The 25,340-nt window shown below is 47.9% G+C and overlaps 1 protein-coding gene and 1 non-coding gene across 4 annotated transcripts in view; both read left to right on the forward strand.

Moving 5' to 3' along the window:
• Nucleotides 1–737: 737 nt before the first annotated feature.
• Nucleotides 738–25,340, forward strand: part of Fam117a (family with sequence similarity 117 member A) — a 48,837-nt gene continuing 24,234 nt past the window's right edge. For 2 of the 3 annotated variants that reach the window (XM_036196623.1, XM_036196624.1), the window contains exon 1: nt 753–974. In XM_036196623.1, coding sequence (XP_036052516.1) covers nt 779–974 — 196 coding nt within the window. In that variant the 5' untranslated portion in view covers nt 753–778. Of the gene's footprint in view, nt 975–25,340 lie in introns of all 3 variants that reach the window. The other variant, XM_036196622.1, reaches the window with a different exon arrangement.
• LOC118590548 lies at nt 11,989–12,093 on the forward strand. The gene has a single exon (XR_004945832.1). It is a non-coding gene; the product is annotated as a small nucleolar RNA U13 (small nucleolar RNA).

Genomic DNA, 25,340 nt, shown 5'->3' on the forward strand with positions numbered 1-25,340 from the left:
TTAATTTACTGGCTGACAGCTCTTTTATTGAGATTGGACCAGCCTCAGGAAGGGACTTGGAAACTTAAAAGACATGTGAGTGTCACATGAGGCAAGGTAGCCACTAAATGTACGAATTTAATGCAAAGCTCATGCAAATGATAGGCAAACCTTGTATAAATATATAGAATCTCAGTTTGGAGTTTGCCAACAGCAATGAAATCTCATGAGAATTGAAAACTAATATTTTTAGGTTAAACTAAATGTAGTGCCTTTTGAAGTTAGGTTTTCTCAGTCCCTCTAGGACTGCTTAGAGTTTGACGCTACCCCATATAAAAATTTCATTAGTGTTTGATTCCAACCCACATCCAGCCCCGCCCCCTGCACAGACTGACATCACGTGGCATATATTTGCATACTACCTGGGACTGGGTGTGACGATCCTCTCCTTTGAGCCTTCTCATTGGCGGTGTCGGAGAACCAGCCCTTTACCAGAAGGACCAATCGGCAGCCTTAAGGACGTTAAAAAAAAGAAAAAGAAAAAAGAAAAAAAAAAAGAAAAGAAAAGCAGGAGGTGGGGTCTTGTGTTGATGGCTGTGCACATGGACCAATCATCCTCGGAATAGGAAGAGTCCTGCCGAAGATTGGTTGAGGGGAGGTACTGGAACTCTACAGGCCAATTGAAACTCTGGACCGAGGGGGCCGGTCCCGCCCGTAGGGCAGATAAGTAGCGGCCGCGGGGGTTGGGGGCTGTGTGGGGCTCGCCTTGGGGCAGAGGCAGAAGGTACCCGTCTGGGCCATGTCCGGGGCCACAGCGGGCAGCAGAGGCGGAGGTTCCTGGGGACCCGGGCGCGGAGGGGCGGGAGGTCTTCGGCGGGGATGCTCTCCACCGGCGCCGGCTGGCTCCCCCCGGGCCGGGCTGCAGCCACTCAGGGCTACGGTCCCCTTCCAGCTGCAGCAGCCGCACCAGCGCCGGGACGGGGGTGGCCGTGCAGGTGAGCCGGGTCTGGGGCGAGGGGCTGGAGAGTACTGGGAGAAATATGAGGAGGAAGTGGATGGGAAGTGAGGGAAGAGAAAAGGGGGCGCGCAGAGTTCCGAGGCCGGAGGGAGCGAAGGCGAGCAGCTGCGAACGTGGGGTGCAACTCCGGGAAGGAGGGGGCCGGGAGTCCGCACTGGGAGGTGAGGGGAGGGACCTGGCAGATGGAAACTAGCTTTGGGGGGGGCGTAACCGAAAAGTGGCCCGAAGTGTCTGCCCCGGCGGAGTGAGAGGTGCTGGGATGGGTGCAAGGAGTGTTGTAGGCGCCCTGAGCCGAGGGTTTCCCTGGGAGCCGGAGCCGGTGGGCGCTGGACGCCTGCTCGGTGAGGGGGAGGGGCATGGAAGAGAGCCGGGTGGAGCCATGTGTTACTTCTCCAGCTTGAGTTTGGCCCCAGCGTCCCTTTCTATGGCCCTGGAGTTCCTTTCTCCACCACTTCACGTGCGCTTCCCATTATGCCTCTTCCAGGAGCTGATTTGATCCCAGCCCGTTGGAATAAGTTAGTTTAACGGCTTTTACTGCGGTGCAAACGCACCTCTGTTCCCGATTTTCTACATTCCTCTCGGTTGTAGTCCAGAAGTTGTATGTTCCCGTATTTTTGACCTGCTTAATATGGCTGTCTCATTCCAGTCATCCTGTGCGTGTGTGCTTGTGTACAGGAGTTGGACAGTTTGCACTATACCTCTCGCCCCCCCACCGAAGGTGGTTTTGTCCTGCGCGTTCCCAGCCAACGTGGCAGCGGAGTGCTTATAATCAAGTATGCTGTGGCAAATACCCCACTTTCTGAACAGCGCCCAAGCAATTTCTTAATAGTAGCTTGATGTGGTGGGTGTGGGGAAACGAGGGTGGAGCAAATTTAACCTTGCTTGCACACTCAAGGCTGTGATGGGACCCACAAATGCAGGCCCTTTGGAACGGAAAAGGAACCTACTTGCATGAGGAGGTTGGCAATAAGTTAAAAGTGAAGTTTGCATTTGATTCACACCAGATGTGAAAGGATCATTGCACACTTCCTAAGCCTAAGTTTGTACCAAATGTACAAAAGTTATGTCCCTGCCATCTTAATGTGACATTCTCCAAACCAGACTCTTAAGCTTTCTGGAGATTACTAAGCTTGGATGCTGCACAGCCCCTTCCTGAAGGTATTCAGTTACAAGAGGCTTGCTAGGTAGGAATGGGATTCATCAGGTCTTTGAGGTCTCTTTGGACCTCACTGTATGTGTTAGTATCACATCCTGGAACGCAGAACTTGGTCAAATCTGGTAGCAAGATGGTGACCCAGTAGTCAAAGTATGTGTAGAATCTGGTGGTGTAGAAGAAGGCAATGCCCAGACAGACTCATGCCTACTACCATCAACTGTGGAGCAAGCCACAAGACTACAAACCTGTTGGTTTTGTTTGGGCTTCCTTGAGACCCGGGGAAGTTAGAGCTGCAAGCAGCAGAACCGTTGTCGCTTGGTAGGAATCGACAGAAGCCTTGCCTGTGCAGTAGTTAGGAAGTGTTTAGCAACCATTTTAAGAGCAGTTGTTTGGTGATTCTCACAGAGCTAGCGTGCAAAGGGAAAGCACCGGAGGGTGCTGGCAAAGGGGAGGAATGTGGGCTTGGATGCTTGGGTTCTTCACACGGCCTGCTCCTCTTGCAGGGGCAGGGTCTCTAAAGACACTGATGAAAACAGGAAACTAGACAGGGCTGTGGAACTTGTCAGGTGACTTGGGGAAGATTGAGTGGATTCCTGCATTATGTATTTGGTTGGTCCATTGTGTCTCCACCTGTTAATATCCCAGAGGTATTAAATGGACATTTGCCTATGGGGTAGGATTATCTTTAGGTTTTCAGTAGGTAGGAAAGAGAAAGGAAATAGTAGCCTGAGCCCATTGGTGTTTTTTTTTTTTTTTTTTTTTTTTGTGACCAAGCATTGAAAGAGGGGAGAATCCCCTGATCTTTGTCTTAGGGCATATCAGCCTCATCTTCATGTATCTTCAGGTTGTTTATTCCTTCCATGCCTTGGGAAGGGACAGGAGTGTTTTCCTCTAGGCCATTAGGACATGTAACATGGAAATCCCTTGCTGTCGTAGACCCTGAAAAGAACGGTGTTAGTAGTCTGGTTAGTTGAATACAGGCTCCTTCGTTGACCAGCTGGTGTAGTCTTGAGGACGTTTCTGGACCCCCTTTCTTCTGTGGACAACAATATCGATATCATAAGAACTAAATGAAGTCATAAAGCGCTTAGAAGAGTGACTGGCACACGAAAGATGTTATAAAAAGTGTGCTGCTGCTGCTGCTGCTGCTGGGCCTATCTGTGCCATTCTCTGCACTGAGCTTCTGTAAGAGCACTGTTGGGGAGAGCCCACTGCCTTTTAGGCTTCAAAGAGCAAACCCAGATTGGTCTGAAACCAGTGCTGCAGGTTTCAGAATTTCAGGGCCTCTTGCATTTTTATTCTGTCATCTTTTAAAATGAGCTTTCTAAACGGAGCTCGGAAACACAACAGTTTAAAAAGGCCTGTGAGCCGGGACTGGGTTTCAGGAACAATTAAGTGTCGTCACTGTTTCTGTTTCCCATCCCAAATGATGTAATACTCTGCCTGTGCAGTTATCTCTCACCGCACGCCCTGCTGTGTTCTTGACAAGATAGATTAGGCCTTATATAAAGGGTTATAGTGCAAAGAGTGGGTTTACCTTCTGTGACCATTCATCCAGAAGGGATGTCTTCATAAAGCGAGGAATGGCTTCATTTTTATGAGCTGGAGCTGGAAGAGCTAAGAGAAAAATGAGGGCCAACTCTAAGGAAGCTAAGAGCCACTGGTGGGTAATTGAAACCCCGGATACATTTCTTACCGCAATTGTCCCTTGAATGAAATTCTCCTTTGTGTCAGAAGGCAATTTGAGGCTGCTAACTTTTGTGTTCTTCCAGAGCCAATGATGATAAATATAAAACAGGAGTAGGAAGTGAATTTTCTGGGTCTTACCTATCCTAAGTGTTTCAGTCTCCATATCCCTAGAATGGAAACAGTAGTTTTGTGGTGACTAAGGATTGAGCCTGGGGCTTTGTGCATGCTACACAAACACTACCACAGAGCCACATCTCCCAGCCCATGAAGATAACATTTAATTAAACTTTGCTAATTATTTCTCCAGCCAACCTGGGAAACCAGATGCTGCCTGGGAACCACCATACTCCACCAGAACTTTCTTAAACCAGGGGTTGGTAATTATAGCCTGTAGGTTATATCTGGCCCTGAGCCTGTTTTTGTAAATAAAGTTTTATTGGAACACAGCCACACTCTTTAGACATTAGCTATGTCTTGTTTTCATGCTGTCAGTGGCAGAGTTGAGCCATTGTACAAAAGTTCATCTATCCTTGTTCTGAACTGTATGCTTGACTCTTATACCAATGTAAAAATCAGTTTCAAGAGTGTGTAATGTATACTTCCTCAGGACACCCTAAGGTTAGAGGACAGGAACAATCCTGTACCCCTACTCATATTTTAGGGGGAAAGGAACCATCTGTTTCTAGTCAGTTCTCAGGCTTTGTGGCAGGCCAGCACTTGTGAATACAGATTCCCCACCCCCACGGTTGTCAGGTGACATGTGTTCAGTGGACATAGCTCATTTGAATTTACATAAAAGCTTAGCTGTTAAGCAAATTTGCTCCCCCTCTTTCCTTATGGCCCCCTACCCTCAACCTAACACCTCAAAGTGCAGAGAACATATTTTTAAAATTATATAGAAATCACTTGAGGCCTATCTCCTGTATTGAATTTTTCTCATTACCTTATAGTTTTCTGAACAGATCATTGAGAGCTAGCTGGTAGTAGTCATGGTTGCCCTAACATACCAAATTCCCCAGAGGGCCATAGGGAGTGTTTTCTTGAGTGGCTCTTTCCTGAATATAAGGTGTCACTGTTATTAGGGATGCCACTGCTAATTATTTAATGCCTTTCCTTGCATTGTTTGGAAAACTTAGCCCTTGGAGGATGGGTGTTTAGATGGGTATGAAGCCATATCAAAGAGGTTGTATATTAGAGGTCCTGAGAGAGGGTGCTCTTCAGCCCATGTCCTTTGGCCTGTGGTGCCACAAACAGCTGGAAGATTAAAACAGATTTGGAACTACTTTATTATATTTATTTATTTATTATTTAGGGAGTCATCTTGGTATAATAAAGCTTGGGGGTACAGTTAGATCTCTGTAACCTGCTACTGAGACAGCTTCTGTTTGGGAAGCATTAAACCCTCAGGCTTTTCCTAGCCTGATACTGCTAACTGCTGCAGTCTTCCATAGCTTTGCAGTCACAGACAGTAAAAAGTGCATTTCTGAAGTGTCTGACGCTTAAATACTTATCAATAGTGATGACTTTCTTGACGTCAGACGTCTCCGGTTTCTAGGATGTCATTAGCTATGATGATTGCCTATCTTTCGGGTATGCAAAGGAGTGTGGGTCCATGTGTTCTTAGGTTTGTTGTTGTTTAGTTGGTTTTTTGTTTGTTTTGTTTTTTGGATAGCACAGTATTAGATAGTATGAGAAATTCTTTTTTTTTTTTTAAAGATTTATTTATTAATTATGTATATAGTGTTCTGTCTGCACATATCCCTGCAGACCAGAAGAGGGCACCAGATCTCATTACAGATGGTTGTGAGCCACCATGTGGTTGCTGGGAATTGAACTCAGGACCTTTGGAAGAGCAAGCAGTGCTCTTAACCTCTGAGCCATCTCTCCAGCCCCCGAGAAATTCTTCTATAATAGTTAAGAGGCCAATAGAAGAGGGGTGAGAACATTGTGGGGTGTGGTGGTAAGTGGTTATTGTTCTCTCTGGTTCCAGATATGGATCTCTAGGAAACATGAGGCAGGGTTACAAAATTTTCATAGTTGGGGGTTGGGGATTTAGCTCAGTGGTAGAGCACTTGCCTAGCAAGCTCAAGGCCCTGGGTTCGATCCTCAGCTCCCCCCCCCCCCCCCCGCGCCAAAAAAAAAAAAAAAAAAAAATTCATAGTGATGTGGATTCGAGCGTTGTCAAAGAGTTGCTGGGCTTAGTAGCCAAGAGAACTCTGCTGAAGTCGGTGTGTCCTGAGTCACCTAGGCCCATGCTATTCCTTCATCTTAGTAGAACTGTTAGGAATTAAACAGCTGCCTCTAGGTTCTTTCCAGCCTCACACTGAGTCTTTCTGCTAAGGATTCAGACCTCATGCTGTGACATCTTCTTACAGGTCTGATTTTGGAGTTTTTATAGGTACTGTCAAATGCATGAAGCACTATTGGCCACGGGCTCACGTCCTGCCTGGACTTACCTGGTCTTGCTCTTGTCCCACAGGCAGTGTGCAGCCCTTTTGAGAGCTGGCAAGGTAAACCTGGGGATACTGTATTTGTTCCTTGTCTTGTTGCTGGGACTAAATACCTGACCGAAAAAGAAGGGAGAGTTTATTTTGGCTCATAGTCCAAGGATGCAGTCCATCAGGACAGGGAAGCAAGCAGAAGGGCTGGAGGCTTATATTACACCTGCACTCAGGAGGCAGAGAGTGAAAAATGCTGGCGCTCAGCTCAGTTTCTTTTGGGGCAGTCCATGGGATGGTGCCACCCACATTTAGGGTCTTCCATCTTAATCCACTTAATGCAGAGAGTCCTTCAGAGTCACACTCAGAGGCTTGTCTCTTCCATGACCCCGGCAAGATGGCAGCCACAGGGAACTACAGCCGATGCCCAGCAGTGTTAATCTAAGGAGTGTGGACAATGTCTTGTTGGCATAACCACTTCTGTCCTCCTCTGCTACAGAATTTGTTCTTCCCTGTAGAGCAGGGAGTAGAAGCCAAGAGTCGGGGCTCTCAGCTTTCTGCTCTGCCTGAGTTACAGCCTCACAGAGATTCCATTATTTGGTTTGCAGAGTAGGAATTAACCAAACACTAGCCAAATCTATTCGCATGGTTAGGTCCAAAACAAATCCTGGTCTTGGAGAGGGAAGAGTTGAGGATGCTATTTGAGGTCTATGAATTATCTGTGCTCCCGACGGGCTGTCATTCTTGGGCACAGCTGGCTGTGAACCTGAAGCCTTCCAGCTCACAGTGCCCACCGGATATCCTAGCTTTCTAGCATGTTGCTGTCTTCCTAGAGTCACAACCAATGAATACCTAGCTTTGGAGTCATATAAATGGTTATCCTTCGGGCCGGGTAAGCTGCAGTTGACTTTCCTGTGTGGGAGTACCCCAGCCAATCAAGAGCAGCTTAAGTGAACTTAAAAGAACACTATCAGACTATTTCATAATAGGAGAACTGCAAGTCCAGCCCTAGGGAAGCTATTGCTGAAGTCTTGGCCATGTACAGACACTTACCCTGCCATGTTCAGGCACACAGGTCTGTGGCTTTGCTCTTGAGCCTTCGACAGCTGACACTGGGGGAGGAGGATGGAGTGCCTTAGGCTTCACCCGCCTGCACATTAGCAGTTTATACTTCCAGCCCCTATTAAAAGGGGTGTGTGTGTGGAGGCCTGGGAAGATTCTTCTGAGGGATTTGATTGCTCTCATGCATTTGGACCATGATTAAGAGTTGGGGGTGCATTCTATTGGAGGCTGCCAGAATGTGTCATCTTAAATGGTGGACAGTATTTGCCAGAGCAGAGTTGTAAATTTAGGGTGCCTCCCCTCTGACCATAGCTCCCTATCTGCTAATGGCAGGCAGCTTTTTCCAGGGAACCATCTTGCTAAGGCACAGATTAGTGTGCCACCAGCTCTGCCACCTGAATCCCTTCTCCTGTGACCTGAAGAGACAACTTTCAGGACGGCATAGAAGTGTTGAGACCAAAGGTGGGATTTGACACACAGCTCCAAAAGCAGGTGCTAGCACATCCACAAGCAAATGAATTATAAATGCAGGCTGGAGAAGGTGCAGGATGAAAGGAATATTTAGTATGTGGTAAGGCTAATTATAGAACTACCAGCTTTTGAATAGATTTCCTTTCTTTCTTTTCTTTGAAATTGGCCAATGTATTTTCCCTAAAGTTCAATTAGGTTTCTATTTTCTTCTCTCCTTTCTCTTTCAAAAGTGACACTTTTTTTAGAGCCTGGGATGTAGCATAGTGGTAGAGCATGTGCTTAGCATGTGCCAAGCTTTGGGTTCTATTGCCATCACTGTACACACACACACACACACACACACACACACACACACACACACACACACACAAAGTGCCATAGCTATAGTCTTGTCTGCTCAGCAGTGTTCTCACATCTCTGTAGTCCCTTCTGCCCCGTCCTGTAAAGTGTGTGCATGCCTTTTTCAGAAGTAGGTGCCTCGTGTTTCCAGTTCCAGTATGGTGGAACTCGCCCCGCAGCTTGAACAGATTTGAGTGCTTCTGCCGAGGGGGAGCCAGGGCAGATGGGGAGTGTCATGCTCAATAAACACTTGTTGGAGTGAGTTGCTGGAAAGGCAGTGGACTGGAGAAGGGAGTCACACCCCCTCCAGGCTCACGGGTAACGGCCTTTCCCACTTCCAGTCCCCATACACTGTTACCCCTTTCCCGCACCGCTCCAGCTACCTGCAGGACCACCTGCCCACTCCACAAAGCATCGGTGTTCTCTGAATCATTGTCTCCTTTCTCACCCTGGCTTCTGGGCTTCAGGCCCAGCTGGTAGCAAAGATGTCGCATTTCCATGGAGTTCTAGGCCTGTAGGTTCTTTTCCTAACATACTTAAAACTAGAGGACAGGTCACCAGGTTGATCCACGGAAAAAGACAGCATGTAGGATTCTGCCATAGGTTTGTTTAAAGTCTGAACCAGCGGGGGGCTGTTGGCTTAGAAGGAGGCATGGCTGATGGGTTACGGAGACTGGGAGGAATGCCCGGTGTCTTTCATGCCAGATAGACCAGTACCAAATTTTTGGTATCGTTATACTGTACAGTAAGGAAAAGCAGGATTGCAAAATGAGCAGGTGGCTTTTTAGGCCAGGCCACAGAATTACCAGTGGACCTTAGGTTGGCTTTCCCAAGTGTGATCAGGTTGAAAGCCCCCTCCTCCATGCCAGGCAGCATCCCGTAACAACAGGTATTGCTGTTCCTTCCCTTCACCTGCTCAAGTGGAGAAATGCAGGAGAGAGGTGTTCGTGATCATTGTCCAAACCCTAGACATTTAGACTGTTATCCAGTCTGTTTCCCTGCTGCCAACTGTGGGTTGCCATAGACAAAAGTGGTTTAATAAACCTGCCCAGCTGGGTGTGACTTTGAACCGAGTGAACATGTGATCAGGAGAGCCGGCAGCCCTCTTCCCTTCCTCCCTCTTCCCTGCTCCCTCTCCTCTTTCTTCTCCTCTTCCCCTTCCTCCCTCTGCCCTCTCCTCCCTCTCCTCCTCTTCCCCTTCCTCCCTCTGCCCTCTCCTCCCTCTCCTCCTCTTCCCCTTCCTCCCTCTTCCCTCCTCCCTCTCCTTCTCCATTTCCCCTTCCTCCCTCTGCCCTCTCCTTTTTCTTCTCCTCTTCCCCTTCCTCCCTCTGCCCTCTCCTCCCTCTCCTCCTCTTCCCCTTCCTCCCTCTTCCCTCCTCCCTCTCCTTCTCCACTTCCCCTTCCTCCCTCTGCCCTCTCCTTTTTCTTCTCCTCTTCCCCTTCCTCCCTCTGCCCTCTCCTCCCTCTCCTCCTCTTCCCCTTCCTCCCTCTGCCCTCTCCTCTTCCCCTTCCTCCCTCTGCCCCTCTCCACACTCCCTCCACTTTAGAGTTTCCTGAGCCTGTTGGTTTTGAGAGAACCACTGTGGCTAACACGTGCATTCTCTGCCCCACAGCTGTAGGCTCGCAGAAACCTGTCATGCTGTCCCGGGATCGGGATCAGGGAGCATCTGTTTAACGCGTGCCCATCAGATATGACATAGGCCCCGGGAGGTGGGGAGCTGGTGGGGAGCGCAGATGACAGAGGGGATGTAACCAGAGGTCTGTTATGCTAAAAATACAGCATAGTGTGGATGGAGAGGGGAGAAGAGGGCTGTGGGAGTCACGTCCGTGGGGACAAGTACCCCTTAACCTGAAGGAAGCACATGGAGCTGTCACGTGAGTCGTCCTGTATTCACAACAGAAAAAAAGTAATAAAGGGCTGTTTCCATGGAAAGAGCCTGAGAATTCCAAATCTGAAAGGCCCCCAGTTCACCTGTATTGTTCAGAGAACTTGAGACATAAATAGCTTTGTTTTGACAGTATTCATTTGTTTGTCTCTCTTGCTGCTCATAATTGGCACTCAGATGTTTTACATTTACTTTCCCTGTGTCCTGCCAGGGAGGGTGGCATTTCCTTGTTTTTGCAGACTGGGAAACTGAGACCCAGAAAAGAAATAACTCACCCACAACCATGTGATTGACAAAGCCCTTTTGCTTGATTAAGCAGGGGTCTCTTCCCTCACATGGAAGTGTGTGGTGAACTTGATCCCGGCATGGCATCCCCACCACCTTGCTCATCTCCAGCTTTTGTTTCCCATTGGTTTGTATGTCTTATTCCAAGTGCGCCTGATAAACCGATTAGGAGAGAACCGGAAATCGGTTTCTTTTCTTTTCTTTTCTTTTTTTTTTTTTCAAGACAGGGTTTCTTTGTGTAGCTTTGCGCCTTTCCTGGAACTCGCTTTGGAGACCAGGCTGGCCTCGAACTCAAAGAGATCCGCCTGCCTCTGCCTCCCGAGTGCTGGGATTAAAGGCATGTGCCACCACTGCCCGGCGACAAGTCTGTTTCTTCAGCCTCCCGAGGTGATCACACGGTGGGTTTTCCACACCTTGAACTTGTCCTGTGAGCTGTAGACTGGCAGATAAAGGGAAGATGGTGGCCAGCGCAACACTGTGTGTGTGTGACATGGTAGTGACTTTTGAGTGTTTCTGGCTGTTTTGAGATTGGCAGTTGCCGTCCGGAATGAGTAGCTCACCAGGGACAGACAGGTGGGGAGCTGGGGGCAGACTGATGTTCCTGCCTCTGTGGAGTCATAGTTAGTATTGATTTGGAATCGTATGAGGGAGGTATGTCTAGATGGCACGTGCTTATAAGAGACAGTGTCTCTCTTAGGTGTCCCTATGTGAAATGTGGATGGTGCATTCCTATAGAAGGGGGTGGGCACAAGTGGCTTTGTGCCATGAAAACAACTTAGTCCTCCATGTAGGGTGACCCCTGGCACCACCACTCCCACATTCCTGATGGGAAAGAAGCCTTTCCATAATCTGCCTAAACACATCCCTTATCTTACTTTTGGTTAGCTAGGAGTGGGGGTCCTTGTGATACTTAATAGCACCCAGTAGGGGGGCACAGTGGAGGCTTGAACTCTGGGAGAAAAAGCTCCATCTAGGGAGCATTGCCTGGCCGGCTTCTTTTTTTTTTTTTTGGTTTTTCAAGACAGAGTTTCTCTGTGTAGCTTTGTGCCTTTTCCTGGAACTTGCTTTGGAGACCAGGCTGGCCTCGAACTCACAGAGATCCGCCTGCCTCTGCCTCCCGAGTGCTGGGATGAAAGGTGTGCACTACCACTGCCCGGCCACCTGGCTGGCTTCTTGGAGTTAACTCGTCCCTTTATTTCATGTCCTAATGTGTGTATGCTTGTGTGTCGTCTTTCCTTTCCAGTTACTTCACAACCTTGTAAGGTAAATTCTTAGTTAGCAAGTATTCTAAAAACACTTCTGTATAATAAAGTTGTTTCCATCTATATAATGCTTTCTTGTTGTTTGTTTTGTAAGTTTTGTGTCTTTAAGTGAAAAAAAAAACAAAACAAAAAAGGAGGAAGGGCTAGGAAATGGCTTCGTTGGTAAAGTGCTCGCTGCCCAAGGCCGAGGACCTGGTTCAGATCCCCAGCAGCCATGGAAAAGCATGGTTCGGTGATACACATCTAACTCCAGCGCTGGGGGTGTGGAGATAGCTAGATCTCTGAGCTCCTAGGCTGGCCCACCGAGCCGAATTGGTGAGCTCCAGGTTCAGTGAGAGACCATGTCTCAAAAAACGAGGTAGAGCTGGTAAGATGGCTTGGTTGATTAAGGACACTTGTTTCGATCCTTTTTTGGTTCATAAGCATGATGATTGGGAATTCATGCCATTGCATGCCGTGTACCGCCCACTAAACCTTGCTACGACGTTGGTACATTAACTGTCTGACATGAAACAAACAAAAAACCACTTGCTTCACAAACTTGATGCCCTGACCTCAATCCCTCGATCCCAATCCTTGTTGAAGGCAAGAACTGACTCCTGGAGGTTGGCCTCTGACCTCCACAAGCACACGGTGGCATGCACTTCCCTTTATCCCCATGCATATCATACAGACAAATAATAATTTAAGAAGTTAAGTTTCGGTGTGGTGGAACACAATTTTAATCCCAGCACCCAAGAGGCAGAGGAAGGCAAGTTGCATGCAGGCCAGCCACGGCTGCATAGTAAGAACCTGTCCTCCTCAAACAAAACAAAACAATTTAAAATACAGTGGAGGAGCAATTGAGGAAGACTATTGGTGAAATCATTAAGGCCACTCCACGTAGTTAAAAGGGAGGTTTATTTTGTGAGGTAACTTACAAATGAAGGGATAGGTTGCAGGGTCTGGCAAAGGTATGGCGCAGTCCGGCGGTGTTCTCTGGAGAACTCTGCTCCGTCTACCTCCAGTGTCCAGGGTCCCGGAACCAAGAGAAGCCTCTCCTCTTGATCCCCGCCTTGTGGGCTTGACCATTACTGAAGCCTCAATGGGGGTTGGAACTTCCAGGCCAAGGCTGGGATGGCTACCCACTACAGAAGACTTTGGCTTCCATGTATACATATATGTGCACACACAAGTGCATATACACCATAACACAGGGAGGAATTGAAACTGACTTTGTTGATTCACTTTATGGAACTTGTCTGAACTGTGAGGTCACTGTCCATGTAAAACAGTGAACATTTAAATGCTTGCCATTTGCAGGGGAAGGAGCAGACGTCCATAAACCGTTACCAGATAACAAAACCTTTTGCTGTCTCTTAATCGCCAACATCCCACTTTGTCATAGTTGCCTATTCCTTTCAAGGAATAAAAATCAGTCTCAGTCTCTCTCTCTCTCTCTCTCTCTCTCTCTCTCTCTCTCTCTCTCTCTCCCTCCCTCCCTCCCTCCCTCCCTCCCTCCCTCCTCTCCTCTGTGTGTGTGTGTGTGTGTGCACTCACACATTTTGAGCAAACCTGTGGGTGTCAAGTATGAGTGTTGGAAAGTATGTGAGCATGTGTAAAATGCATGTGACAGCAAGCCATCAGTAAAGCAATTGGCATGTAGGCAGATCTAGGTAAAGATTATGTATGTATCCTATGTACTTATTCTTTTTATTGTTGTTTTGAGACAGGGTTTCTCTGTGTAGCCCTGGCTGCCCTGGAACTCACTCTGTAGACCTGGCTGGCCTCGAACTCACAGAGATCTACCTGCCTCTGCCTCCCAGTGCTGGGATTAAAGGTGTGCACCACCACCGCCCGGCTCTGTATACTTGTTCTTGAATGATCAGTTTCAAATCATTTCCAAATAAACATTTAATCAATAAATACTAGACTAATTGACTATCAGGTTGCTTCTACATGCTTGTAATGTCTCTTATTCTCCCCACTTAACAGATGGAACAGTTGATACCCAAGAAGTTACAGACCTGTTTTGAGTTCATATACCATGCTGGGGTGAAGTCAGGGTTTTGCCTCTGTGTTAGATTGCCTTTCAGGAGCCTATAGCTTGCCCTTCCCCAATGGGATAGATTGGTATCAGACCCTGGGAACTGACTGGGGTTCAGTTTCTGTGTTTGCAAGTGTGGCCCTGGCTCCATGTTGACCCAGCATCATAGTCGGCAGGGTTGTCCCAGCATGCTGTTACTGACATGATCCCACACTGAGCTTGCTCTGCATGTCCAGTGTCTTCTGAAGGAACATGCCTCCTCTCTTGAAGATGAAACACTCTACCACTGTCCTCTGCTCGTTACCTAGCTCCTTACTTCTTAAGATACTCGGAATTAGAAGGCTCATCTGTGCCACAGCCATGCAGTAACACTACTGCACATTTATATAGGAGAGGACAGAGGGGCAAATCAGTGAGTTTGGCTCAGAAAGTGGTGCCAGGGTATGGGCCCAGGCTAGATGGCTTTTTCTGTGACATATACTAGGCAGTTATTGTGCCTTCTGCCTTGTGAATACGGTAAGCCTCAGGGGAGTTTGTGTGGTTTAATGCAGGACGTTGTACCAAGTGGGACAGGAGTTATAGCTTACACTAAAGGAAGTACCCTTTGGTCTAGCTTTCCCTTAACCCCAGGCCCAAGAAGGCTGGGTCTGGGATTACTAAGCGAGGTTAGAGGAACTGACAGCTCTCGCTGTATCCCACCCTTTCCTCTCACATCAAACCACTTCAGCTGTCTGGCTGTGCTCCCTAAGGGCCTTCAGCCATTCTTGTGGTTTTGTTTATGCTGCAGGGAATGAGTGAACCCTATTCTACTTGTTTGGGTCAATTGAGCCAGATTCCTACTATGTAGCCCAGGCTACTATAGAGTTGGCAATCCTCCTGCCTCTGCTTCCTGATTGCTGGGATTGCAGATGTGTGTCACCACACTTAGCCCTACTCTACTATGTAACCTGGCGCTGGGGGTGGGGCAGTTTTCTGTGACTGGAGAGATGGCTCAGGGGTGAAGAGCATGTGCCGGTCTTACGATCCAAATTCAGTTCCCAGTGCTCACATTGGGTAGCTCTCAACCACGGGTAGCTCCAGTTGTGGGGATCCAACACCTGCTTCTGGCTTCTACAGGTACCTGTATGCGCATGCACAAACCCACACACAGACACACAAGTACACCATAGTTAAAAATAAATCTCTTTTAAAAAGGCAGTTTTCTGGAAATCTTCAGTTTTGGTGTACATCTTTTATCTGAGGTGCTTGCTGTCGCTGGCTGTAAATAAGCTGTCCTTAAAGGATTATTTCATGGCCCAGCCAGCTCTATGAAGTAGACCTGTGGGCATTTACTATGTGAGTGCCCCAGCTTGTCCTTAGGAAGTGATCAAATTATATAGACTCCCTCCGTGGCCCTCTTTGTATATCTGCCTATACCTTCCACTATTCTGGCTTTGTCCTGACCCAAAATAACTGATGGGTGGTTGACAACCAGCAAGGAGGAGGAGGGTGAAATGAGGCTGCCCCCAATTCCTAGGGGGTTGTCTGGAGTTTAGATGTCTGTGTGGGAACCACTGTGCAGAAAACAGAGCTGTCTGCTGGAAAAAAACAAACAAACAAACAAAAAAACAAAACTAACTGAACTTGCCTTCTGGGTCTCTGAAGCTGGGATAGGACACACGGGTGATTACTATCCCATACTGTTTCCCTGGGTCCAGTTATCCTTCTGTGTCAGTGAGACAAGCGCTCTCTTACAGAAGGTGACATTACCATGAAGCAGCTTGCGGGACAAGATCTGGTTGGTCACCTACCTAGTAATGTGTGTTGCCTCACCCTCTGCCTCTGGAAGCTGCGTGTGGAGAGGTGACCCGGGAACGAGCCCTTGGCTGCTTCCTTCTCCCCCGCTGTTGTCTAGGATCTAAACATCTCGCCTTGCTTCTCAGGCTGCCTTGCCCTGGAGGCACTGCACAACCTCTGCGCCTCTCTTAGGAAATCTGAACAACTGGCGTGGCAAGATCAGGACTTCAGAGCAGGGGCTGCCCTGGAATGTCTCCCAGCACGCTTTGGGGTTTTTCCACAGCCCAGGCACAGCATGGTAATTTGCCACTTATTTCCAGTTCAGTTCCAGAAGGTCAGGGCCCAGGTAGGGATTCACTGGGTCGGATGCAGAAGTCTTCGTGGTGTCTCCCCTGTGAAGCTGGGGACGTGAAATAGAGCTGGAGTGAAGAGATGTGACCAGACTGTCTGCAAGTGGGACAAGGTAGTTCACAGTTGTTTTTGGCAGTGTCGGGAACCGAACCCAGGGCCGCAGACATGCTGGGCAGATGCTCTACTGCTGTGCTGCACCCCCAAACCCTTCACACAGGTGTTCACGGATGAGGCAGAGTAGATTCGGTGACTGACATTCTTGGTTCTGAGGAACCTAACTGAGCCTTTGTCCCTTGTAAGTGTCTCTGGCCCAGCCCAGAGCAGGATGAAAACCAAAGTTAAGTGCAGCGGATCCTGACAGAGTCCAAGCTAGTGAAGTGTAGCAAGCCAGGAACCTGTGTGCCCTCCGTGCCCCTAAGTATTCTTGGTGGTTAGTGCAGCTTCCCCAGCCATGTGACCAGGCTTTCTGGTGCGGCCAGCCACAGGTAAATTGAGCACTATTTATATCTTCCTGCTTGGGAGGAGGTGGGCAGGGACATGTGCGAGAGCCTACAACACAGCTGTCTTAGCTGCCTCAGCAAGGTGTATTTACCGCCGACGTCTTTTCTTCTCTCTCTCTCGTGCCCTAGACGATGTTCTGACCTTCCACTTTATCTGTGTCGGTCACCAGCCCTCTCCTCTCTACCCTTTAGGAGTTGCAACCTTCTGCCCTCAAGGGCAGATATTGAGTCAGGAACCTGTAATGGTCTCTTCCTGTTTTCAGGGATGGGCCATTTATAATCTCCCTCATCCAGTGCTGCGGACTGCGTTTCGTTCTTCCCATTGTCCAGTTAGACTCTCCAGCTAAACCTATCTTTTCTTTTTTTAAGATTTTGCTTTTATTTCATTTGCATGGGTGTCTTTTGTTTGTTTTTGGTTTTTTGTTTTTTCTAGCCAGGGTTTCTCTGTGTAGTTTTGGTGCCTGTCCTGGATCTCACTCTGTAGCCCAGGCTGGCCTCGAAACTCACAGAGATTTGCCTGACTCTGCCTCCCAAGTGCTGGATTAAAGGCATGCGCCACCACCACCTGGCTGCATTGGTGTTTTGCCTGCATATATATCTGTATGAGGGTGTTGGGTCCCCTGGAACTGGAGTTACAGACAGTTATGAGCTGTCATGTGGTTGCTGGGAATTGAACTCAGGTCCTCTGGAAGAACAGTCAGTGCTTTTAACCCCAGAGCCACCTCTCCAGCTCCCCACACCCCTCCTTTTATTTATTTATTTTTTTAAGGACAGAGTCTCACTATGTAGCCCTGGCTAGCCTGGAACTATCATTAGATATATGTCCCAAGTTGTCCGAGTCTGTCTGTTGTCCTTTGTTCATTAGTGTATGTGTGTCTAGACAGACCTTCACATGTGTCCATCTGTATGCAGTCTTCTGGGTGAACTATTTGACATGACCACGTCCCCTCCCCCTACTCCAGCAGCTTCTCCTGAGAATGAAGATTGTTTTCTTCACAGTGTTATCATGCCTGAGGAAATTAACTGTGCCTGGGTATCATGTAGTTTTCACACTTCCCATTTAGTGGCTCGCTTTGTAATCTTGGTCTGGGGGACCAAGAACTGAGATCCTGGAACTCAGGGCCTTACACATTCTAGGCAAGTGTTCTTCCTACATCCTCAGCATAAAGGATCTTAGTCAGTTCTATCTTTTTTAAAAGGCTCTCAATCCAGAGTTTTCCCCTACTCTGAATATACATGCTTGAGAGAGAGAGAGAGAGAGAGAGAGAGAGAGAGAGAGAGAGAGAGAGAGAGAGGTGATTTGCACATGTACATGTGTGGAGGCCAGAGATTAATGCCAGATATCTTTAACTTTTTATTTTACTTATTATATTATCTATTTATTTATTTTGTTTGTTTTGTTTTTTCAAGACAGGGTTTTTCTATGTAGCTTTGGTGCCTGTCCTAGATCTTGCTCTGTAGCCCAGGCTGGCCTCAAACTCACAGAGATCCGCCTGGCTTTGCCTCCCGAGTGCTGGGATTAAAGGCGTGCACCACCAACACCCCGACTTTTTTTTTTTAAGATATATTTATTTATTATGTATACAGTGCAGAACACCAGATCTCATTACAAATGGTTGTGAGCCACCATGTGGTTGCTGAGAATTGAACTCAGGACCTCTGGAAGAGCAGCCAGTGCTCTTAACCTCTGAGCCATCTTGCCAGCCCCCCCCCCCAACTTTTTTTTTAAGTGAACCTGGAACTTGCTGTTTGTGCACATCTAGGTGGCCAGCAAGCACCTGGAATTCACTTGTCTTCACCTCTGGATGCTGGAATCCATGTAAGAGTCTCATGCTTGCTCAGTAAACATTACTCACTGAGGCATCTCCCCAGCTTCTTATTTTATTGTTGTTATTACTGTGTGTCTATCCTGTGTATGTGTGGGCATGTGCGTGTCATAGTGCCTATGTCAGGGGGCATTTTGAGGTCCATTCTCTCCTCCCACCTTTATGTGAGTTCTAGGGAGGAAACCAGGTTGTGCTTTACTCACTGAGGCATTTTGCCAGCCCATGTCTGTTTGTTTTAAATAGCATCTCTTTGTTTAATTTAATGTTTTTATTCCTTGAGAATCTCATACATATAAACAATGTGTTTTGATCTCTCAGAGTACTCTTTCCCCTAATAAATCTCTCTCTCTCTCTCTCTCTCTCTCTCTCTCTCTCTCTCTCTCTGTTGTTTTTCAAGACAGGGTTTCTCTGTGTAGCTTTGGTGCCTGTCCTGGAACTCACTGTGTAGTCCAGGCTGGCCTCGAACTCACAGAGATCCGCCTGCCTCTGCCTCCCGAGTGCTGGGATTACAGGCGAGCGCCACCACCGCCTGGCTCCCCTAATACATTTTCAAGAGTCATTTTGGGCCAGGCAATGGTGGCACTCACTTTTAATCCCAGCACTCAGGAGGCAGAGGCAGGCAGATCTCTGAGTTCGAGGCCAGCCTGGTCTACAGAGGGAGTTCCAGGACAGCCAGGGCTACACAGAGACACCCTGTCTCCAAACAGACAGACAGACAGACAAGTCATTTGAAGCTCTTCTAGACCGTGTATGTCTCTTCCCATTTCCTCTCACATCATTTCACTTGTTCTTCTGTGCCCTGCATTTCCCAGTAGTGGGAAGTTAGATCTGGAGTCTAATCAGATTTCGGTTAAGCGTTTCTACAAGAACATCTGACCCTAGCATGGCGGCACACACCTTTCATCCCAGCACTCAAGAGACAAGGGCAGGTGAATCTGTGACTTTCAGGCTAGCCAGGGCAACACAGTGAGACGTTGTCTCACAACAAAAATAAACTTTTCATGAGTAAAGTTGTGTCTTCATACTGTTCTTTTAGGAAGTATCTGCTACCAGAGTGTTCCTAAGTAGTAATTCTGTCGTTGAAGACAGGGTATGGGGATTGAGCACCAGGGCTTCACACACATCTGCTGGATCACTGAGCTGGACCTCCAGCTTAGCCATGCTAAATTTGATCACTCCTGGTGGTGACCACCAGATCTCCCACTGTAAAAGCACATCATTCTCCTCTTGAGGGGTTTCTGGGGCGACACTTTGGCATTGTGTAAATATCCTTTTCCCCACAACCTTTGGCCCAGAAGTCTTGGCGTCTGTTGAATCTTCAGGATAGAGAGAGCATATCGAGAATTTCATAAAGACAGTTCTGAACTAACACGAATGGAAAGGAATACTGACGTGACCAATTCAACAAGAGGAATAACAAAAACAATTTTATCTTGTGGGGGATGGCGACAAAATGGGGCTGTCAAATTGCATGTTAGCTGCTTAAACGTGGGTGGTGTAGAAGTTTGCTGGAAGCCGGGAAGGAAGCAGACTGGACAGAGTTAAAATTAGTAATGGTTTATTCATAAAGTAGAAAATATTGATGGTTTGAAAATAATCTATAATCTTATTTGCCTTGTACTTGGTTCTCCCTTCCTCACTAGGACTTGTCCCTCTCTTAAATTGTCTTCATCTTCCCTTGGCCAACCCAACGTGCTCAGTGACTAAAGCTGTGTTCCCAGGTAGGTTCATCTCGTTCCTAGCAAGGGTTTCCGGAACCAGGGCAGCCAGCAAGTCATTCAACAGTTGAGTCTAAGATACAAGTGTGGGAAATTTTCTTTGAAAAATCTTCTATTTGGGATTCTATAAAGGGCCTCACTTTGCACTTTGACCTTGGCGAAATGAGTTCTCACTCTGTAGACCAGGCTGGCCTTGAACTCACAGAGATCCACCTGCCTCCCGAGTGCTGGGATTAAAGGTGTGTGCCACCACTGCCGCCACCACCCACCCAGCTCTGAGTTCACCTTTCAGCGTGAGATGATACCTATCACTGTAAAGTCTTGGAGACTCTGTTCCATAGGGGAATGCATGAGAGTGTGGGGTGCACAGAATCAGAAACCAGGGTGCAGTTTTGTAGTTGTCCTCTTGCAAAATTCGGTATAGATGAACCTCCCCAGTCTGGTAGTCCCTTTGCCCCACTAACCTTCAAAGCTAACTTAAGAGCTGACTGGGTGTCATGATTTTTTTTTTTTTTCTGTTTGATGGAAAGCATTACCGTAAGAAGTGAAGCAAGGAAAAAAGGTGCTTGCCCATCCTTTTGAGTCTGTATGTCCCCCAGGAACCTATTACTTTCCAACAGCCATGGGGTGAGGATTGTTTTATGGGAGGAGGCTACTGTGTGGGTTCTTCTTACAAAGGCCCCCATTAGATTCTAAAGGAAAACGTGCTTCGATCAGTAACTGCTGGTGATTTGTTTTGTCTTGAGAATGCTACAATCCTACAGAACTCCTCTTCAGAGAATTGAGATAAAGGGTGAAAAGTTCACACTACTTCCTTTTCTTCTAACTACAGTTTCTTGAGAACCGAGCAAATGTCAGAGGCCCGGCAGCCTGCTTCTTTGAGGGCAGCGCATGCACGCTGGGGTTACCCTTTGCCTCCTGGAAGATACACAGAGTGTATTCCTTATTTATTTATTTATTTATTTTTCCCACAGTGAGATCTCCCGAAAGGCTTCTCTTGGCTCAGTCTTCTAGCTGTCTGCAGATGTGATCTACATTTTGGGAAGTCAGACATGAAGCCAGAAATGGTTTCACTGGTTCTTTCTTGAGTTGTACGTTTAAATATGGAGTCACAATGATTGATGGAGTGCTTGGCTGAGAAGTGCTTTGTATGTACACAAAAACCATTTCTCTTTTCTGGATAAAATCTTCTTGGGGTTGGGGATTTAGCTCAGAGGTAGAGCGCTTGCCTAGCAAGTGCAAGGCCCTGGGTTCGATCCTCAGCTCCAAAACAAAACAAAACAACCTTCTTGGTGGGGAATGTTTCCTCCTCCTGTCTAGTTCTTTTGAGTCCCTTCTCCCTGTGAAAGTTGACCGTTAGTTGTGATTTAGTGTTGAAAGAAACGCTAGTCAGGATTGGGCTTATAGTTGAGAGACAGTTCAAGTTTCAGTTCTGGAAAAAAAGAACAAAGGAAACCCGCTCAGAGCTCCAAATTTCACGTAGCCAGCTGGGATGGATGGGGTCTCCATGGGCTTTCCATGGAGGTCTTCTAACTCTCGTACAGTCATATTGGGGGTTTCAGTTTTACCACAACTTCCCTCCAAAACCTGAGTTAAGCAGTGACGAGGCCGCTAACCATAGGGAGCTTGTGAGGTCACCTATGCCCGTCAAGCCCAGCACGTCCAGAAATAGAAAGACAATCCCTGTGAGGCTGCTTGGAGGAACTTCTCCTACGTACCACAGATCTGTCCTTGGGGAAATGTTTAGATAAAGTCTGAGTCCCTGTTGTGTTTTGTTCTCCCAATTTCTCAAGTGCTGCACCAGGGTGGACAGGACAGGACAGGGCAGGGCCCCTCCATGTTCCACCATTCTGCCCTGGCCCTGCCCTGGCCCTGCGTGCTTCTCATCCCCAAGTGAAGATCGTTGATTGAAAAACAAAAATAAACACAAGCATGCATATGTGCATGGAGAAAACCAAGGATATATGTAGCACTGTGGTGACATCTGGGTGGGGCACGCATGGCTTTGAGTGTACGGTTTTCACTCATCTGTGTTTTCTTATTTCCTAGAATGTATTTGTGGCTTTTGTTAGGATAAGGGCTCTTTTCTCTTTAAAGAGGGGAGGTGAGAAGGCTGGTGCTGAGACATTTTCAAAGCCTGATGACATGAGAAAATGATGCATGCCTCGTTTGCTGAACCAGCTAGTTGTCGAGTTTTTGCTGGGTGTAAAAATCTCATTATGTCTTGCTTTCGCTTTAGGAGCGTACTAGGAAGGCTAGGCACATGCTGGTGGTGGTGTAAGGAACAGCATCTTTGCATCCTAGGGTTCTCCCTCCTACATGGCCTGTAAGAGGGTGAAATGATGGAATTGTCCCTCCAGATGCCCAGCCAGAACCCTTTGGTCAGGGCAGATTTCTCCTGGCAAATTGCTCGGTGCCCACCTTGGCCAAGCTGAGAGGAACCAGGAATGTCCCGTGTCCTGCTTCATCGGTAGTTTTCATCCTAAGCACTACACTTCCCCTTCGAGTTCCTCTGCTGGGGGTAGGCTTGAGTTGATTTCCAGTGAGGGATCTTGGGAGAGGTAGAGATGGATCGGTGGCCCTTTTGAAAGCACCTTTGCTGGGGGGTAGCCCTTAGGGGTATTCCTGGTGGTGGCTATCTGACGGGCAGTGGCATCAGTCTGTCCTCTTCTGCCCTGCGTCTTGTCTTACTCCTCTCCTATCTGCAGAGACAATCAGAGAGTTAAGTTAGTTGATGCTCAGCGGGCACTCAAACCTACTTACTAAAGGCGTTGTCTGCTGCGTGTGTTGCTGGCCCCCTTGACAGTCCCCTAAGAGGCAGACACCACCTGACCACTGGGCCTCTCCTCCCTTAGCCCCTCTCCCTGAAGCCACACAAGCGTAGCAGTTGGGAGACAGGGCCAAGTGGCCCTGGAAGATAGCACCTAAGGCTTCTTATCTAGTGTGTGCTGTTTTGTTTTGTTTTTTCCATTTGCTGTTGCCCAAGAACCAAAGCATCCGCCACTGCTCAGCCGCGTGGTGAAATGGTCTGGCCTGGTGCCAGGGTGCCTCGCCAGGTGGCTGAGCTGTGGAGGCTGCTGTGTGTGATGAGCCGATAATACCCAATGGTGCCGTAAACAGGACACTCCACCCTCCTGCAGACACTCAGCCCGTGCCCTGGTGCCGGCTGCTTTGTCACTGCCTGTCCCGATAGTGGCTTGTCTCGTCCTCCCATCCAGGAGCCAATTGTTCTGTGTCTCTCCCAGGTCCCCAAATCTGAGAGGGGCACTTTCCAGAAATGAAAGCAGTTCATCTCCCAGCCACAAGCTACCGTTGTGACTGCCCAACACTTCCTATCCTTTAGCTGTAATCACACAAGCGCAGGACAGAGCCCACTCCCCAGATCCTTCCGGTGTGCCCACGGGTCCCCACCACGGCTACACTCACTTGTGAGACAGCTAAAGGGTGTTTTCAAGCAGCGGAACCTACTACTCATCTATAGCCATCTATGACCACGTCTATAAGACGTTTGATGGATTTTGTTTGCTCGAGACAAGAGATCACTGTGTAGCCAAGGCAGGCCTGGAACTCATGTTCCTAATGCCTCTGCCTCCCGTGTGCTGGGAATACAGGCGTGCGCCGCCTGTCTAGCTGCAAGGTGTTTATTGTCTTTTCACCACTTACTTCAATATCCAGGACAGCAATAGACCGTCCCTAGTAAAGGAAAGGGCTTTCACAGCGAAGACAAATACCTTGCCAGGCCTGGTGGGACGGACAGGCCTGTAATCGTAACTGCTTAGAAGGCTGGGGCAGAAGGAATGTAAGTATAAGTAAGGTTCTCCTAGGCTAAAGATTGAATTCAAGGATACTCTGGGCCAGTTACTGAGACCCTGTCTCCAAATAGAAAGTGAAGAGAGTGCTGGGGTTGTAGCTCAGTGATAGGGTGCTTGCCCAGTGCATATGAGGTTCAAACCCCAGGCCTGCTCTGCACCTTCTCAGTTGGTCCAGAAAGCACAGGCCTACAGGTAGAACCTGCTCAGATCAGGCTTCTCAGCAGGCTCCTCCTTCTCCACCTCCTCCCTGCATCCTCCTATTTACCTTTCTTTTCTTTTCAGCATCCCTAGGAGGCAGGCCCATGAAGTAGACCCTCTCAGGCATCGGGACCCTGCTGTGCACCCCAGTCTGCAGCCCTTGAAGGATGGCACAGAGTCACATCAGTATCTGATTTTGGCTTTGATTTATTGTTGGGGGAAATTGATGCCTTGCTTTAGCTCTTAATCAGTTTTGGTGCCCAAAACAGCAGATGCTTGCCAAACCATTTCGGGGGAAGTTTACGAAATAAGCAGTAGATTTTTTTTTTCCTAGTTAAAAAAAAAAAATCTAATCTTTTTTAAAGTACCCTCTCCTTTATTTCCTAGGCATGAAAGAAACATGGCATTTTAGTCTCCTCAAAGGGGCTGGGACATGCCAAGAATTTGGGGATTTGGGAGGGGCCATGGAATCTTCCTGAGGGCTCTGAGAAAGGAGGTAATTCTACCTTGTGGCTAGCTAGGAGCTGAGCCAGCACCCTGTGCTGGGATATGGCCACTGTGGAGATAAGGCTGGGGCCCAGCTGTGACCTCATCTAAAGGGGTGGGTAAAGCGAGGTGGGTCCTACAGGTGGGCTCAGTGTGGTGAGGTCTTTGCCATCAGGGGAGGCAGAACAACCTCAACATTTGATTTTCTTCATTCCATTCTCTCCTTCCCTTCCTTTCTATCTTATTAGTTCCTTTAAAAATTTCCCTTTTAGCTGGGCAGTGGTGGTGCACACCTTTAATCCCAGCACTAGGGAGGCAGAGGCAGGTGGATCTCTGTGAGTTCGAGGCCAGCCTGGTCTACAGATCGAGATCCAGGACAGGTACCAAAACTACACAGAGAAACCCTGTCTCGAAAAAAATTAAAAAAAAAAAAATCCCTTTTACTATATTTTTATGTATAAACAAGTCACATAGTCTTTGTGAACAATTTTGATTAGAGGCAGTTGGAAAGAATGTAATATCAAGTGGAATAATAGTTGATTCTCATACCAATTCCAGGATATTGAGTACTTCCTGGACCCTGTCTGTTAGTACTGTGAGTGAAGTACCACTCACTTCACTGTTCTTGAAAATGGACCCCAGCAATAGCTCACGGAATAGGGTGGCTATGAGGGGTCATGGGGACTGGTGTAAAATCTGTGTGGTTGCTGTTGTCACTTGGTGATAGATTCCTCCGTGACAGATTTCAAAGGCCTCACAAGAAACACATGAAAACAAATACAATTTACAGGAGACCCAAAGTCAGGCCTTGTCCCTAAGAGGAGCTAAAAAGGCCGTACCCCTGCAGCCTCCGAACAGTGGAACACAGGCTTGGTGTAGGCTTAGGATGAGGGGTGTTATACGACACTGCTTCTCTGGGCCTTGACTTTCAGTCTCCCTGTCCCTTGCCAGGGGCTGACGAGAGGGAAAGGTGACTGCAGACCAAAGTCATTTGTAGCAATGGTGTACAACAGAGAAATATCATAGAAGCATGAGATATGTCAAGGTCTCTGGAGAGTCTTC

The sequence above is a fragment of the Onychomys torridus genome, chromosome 8 (assembly GCF_903995425.1).
Source record: "Onychomys torridus chromosome 8, mOncTor1.1, whole genome shotgun sequence".
In the NCBI taxonomy this organism is placed as follows: domain Eukaryota; kingdom Metazoa; phylum Chordata; class Mammalia; order Rodentia; family Cricetidae; genus Onychomys; species Onychomys torridus.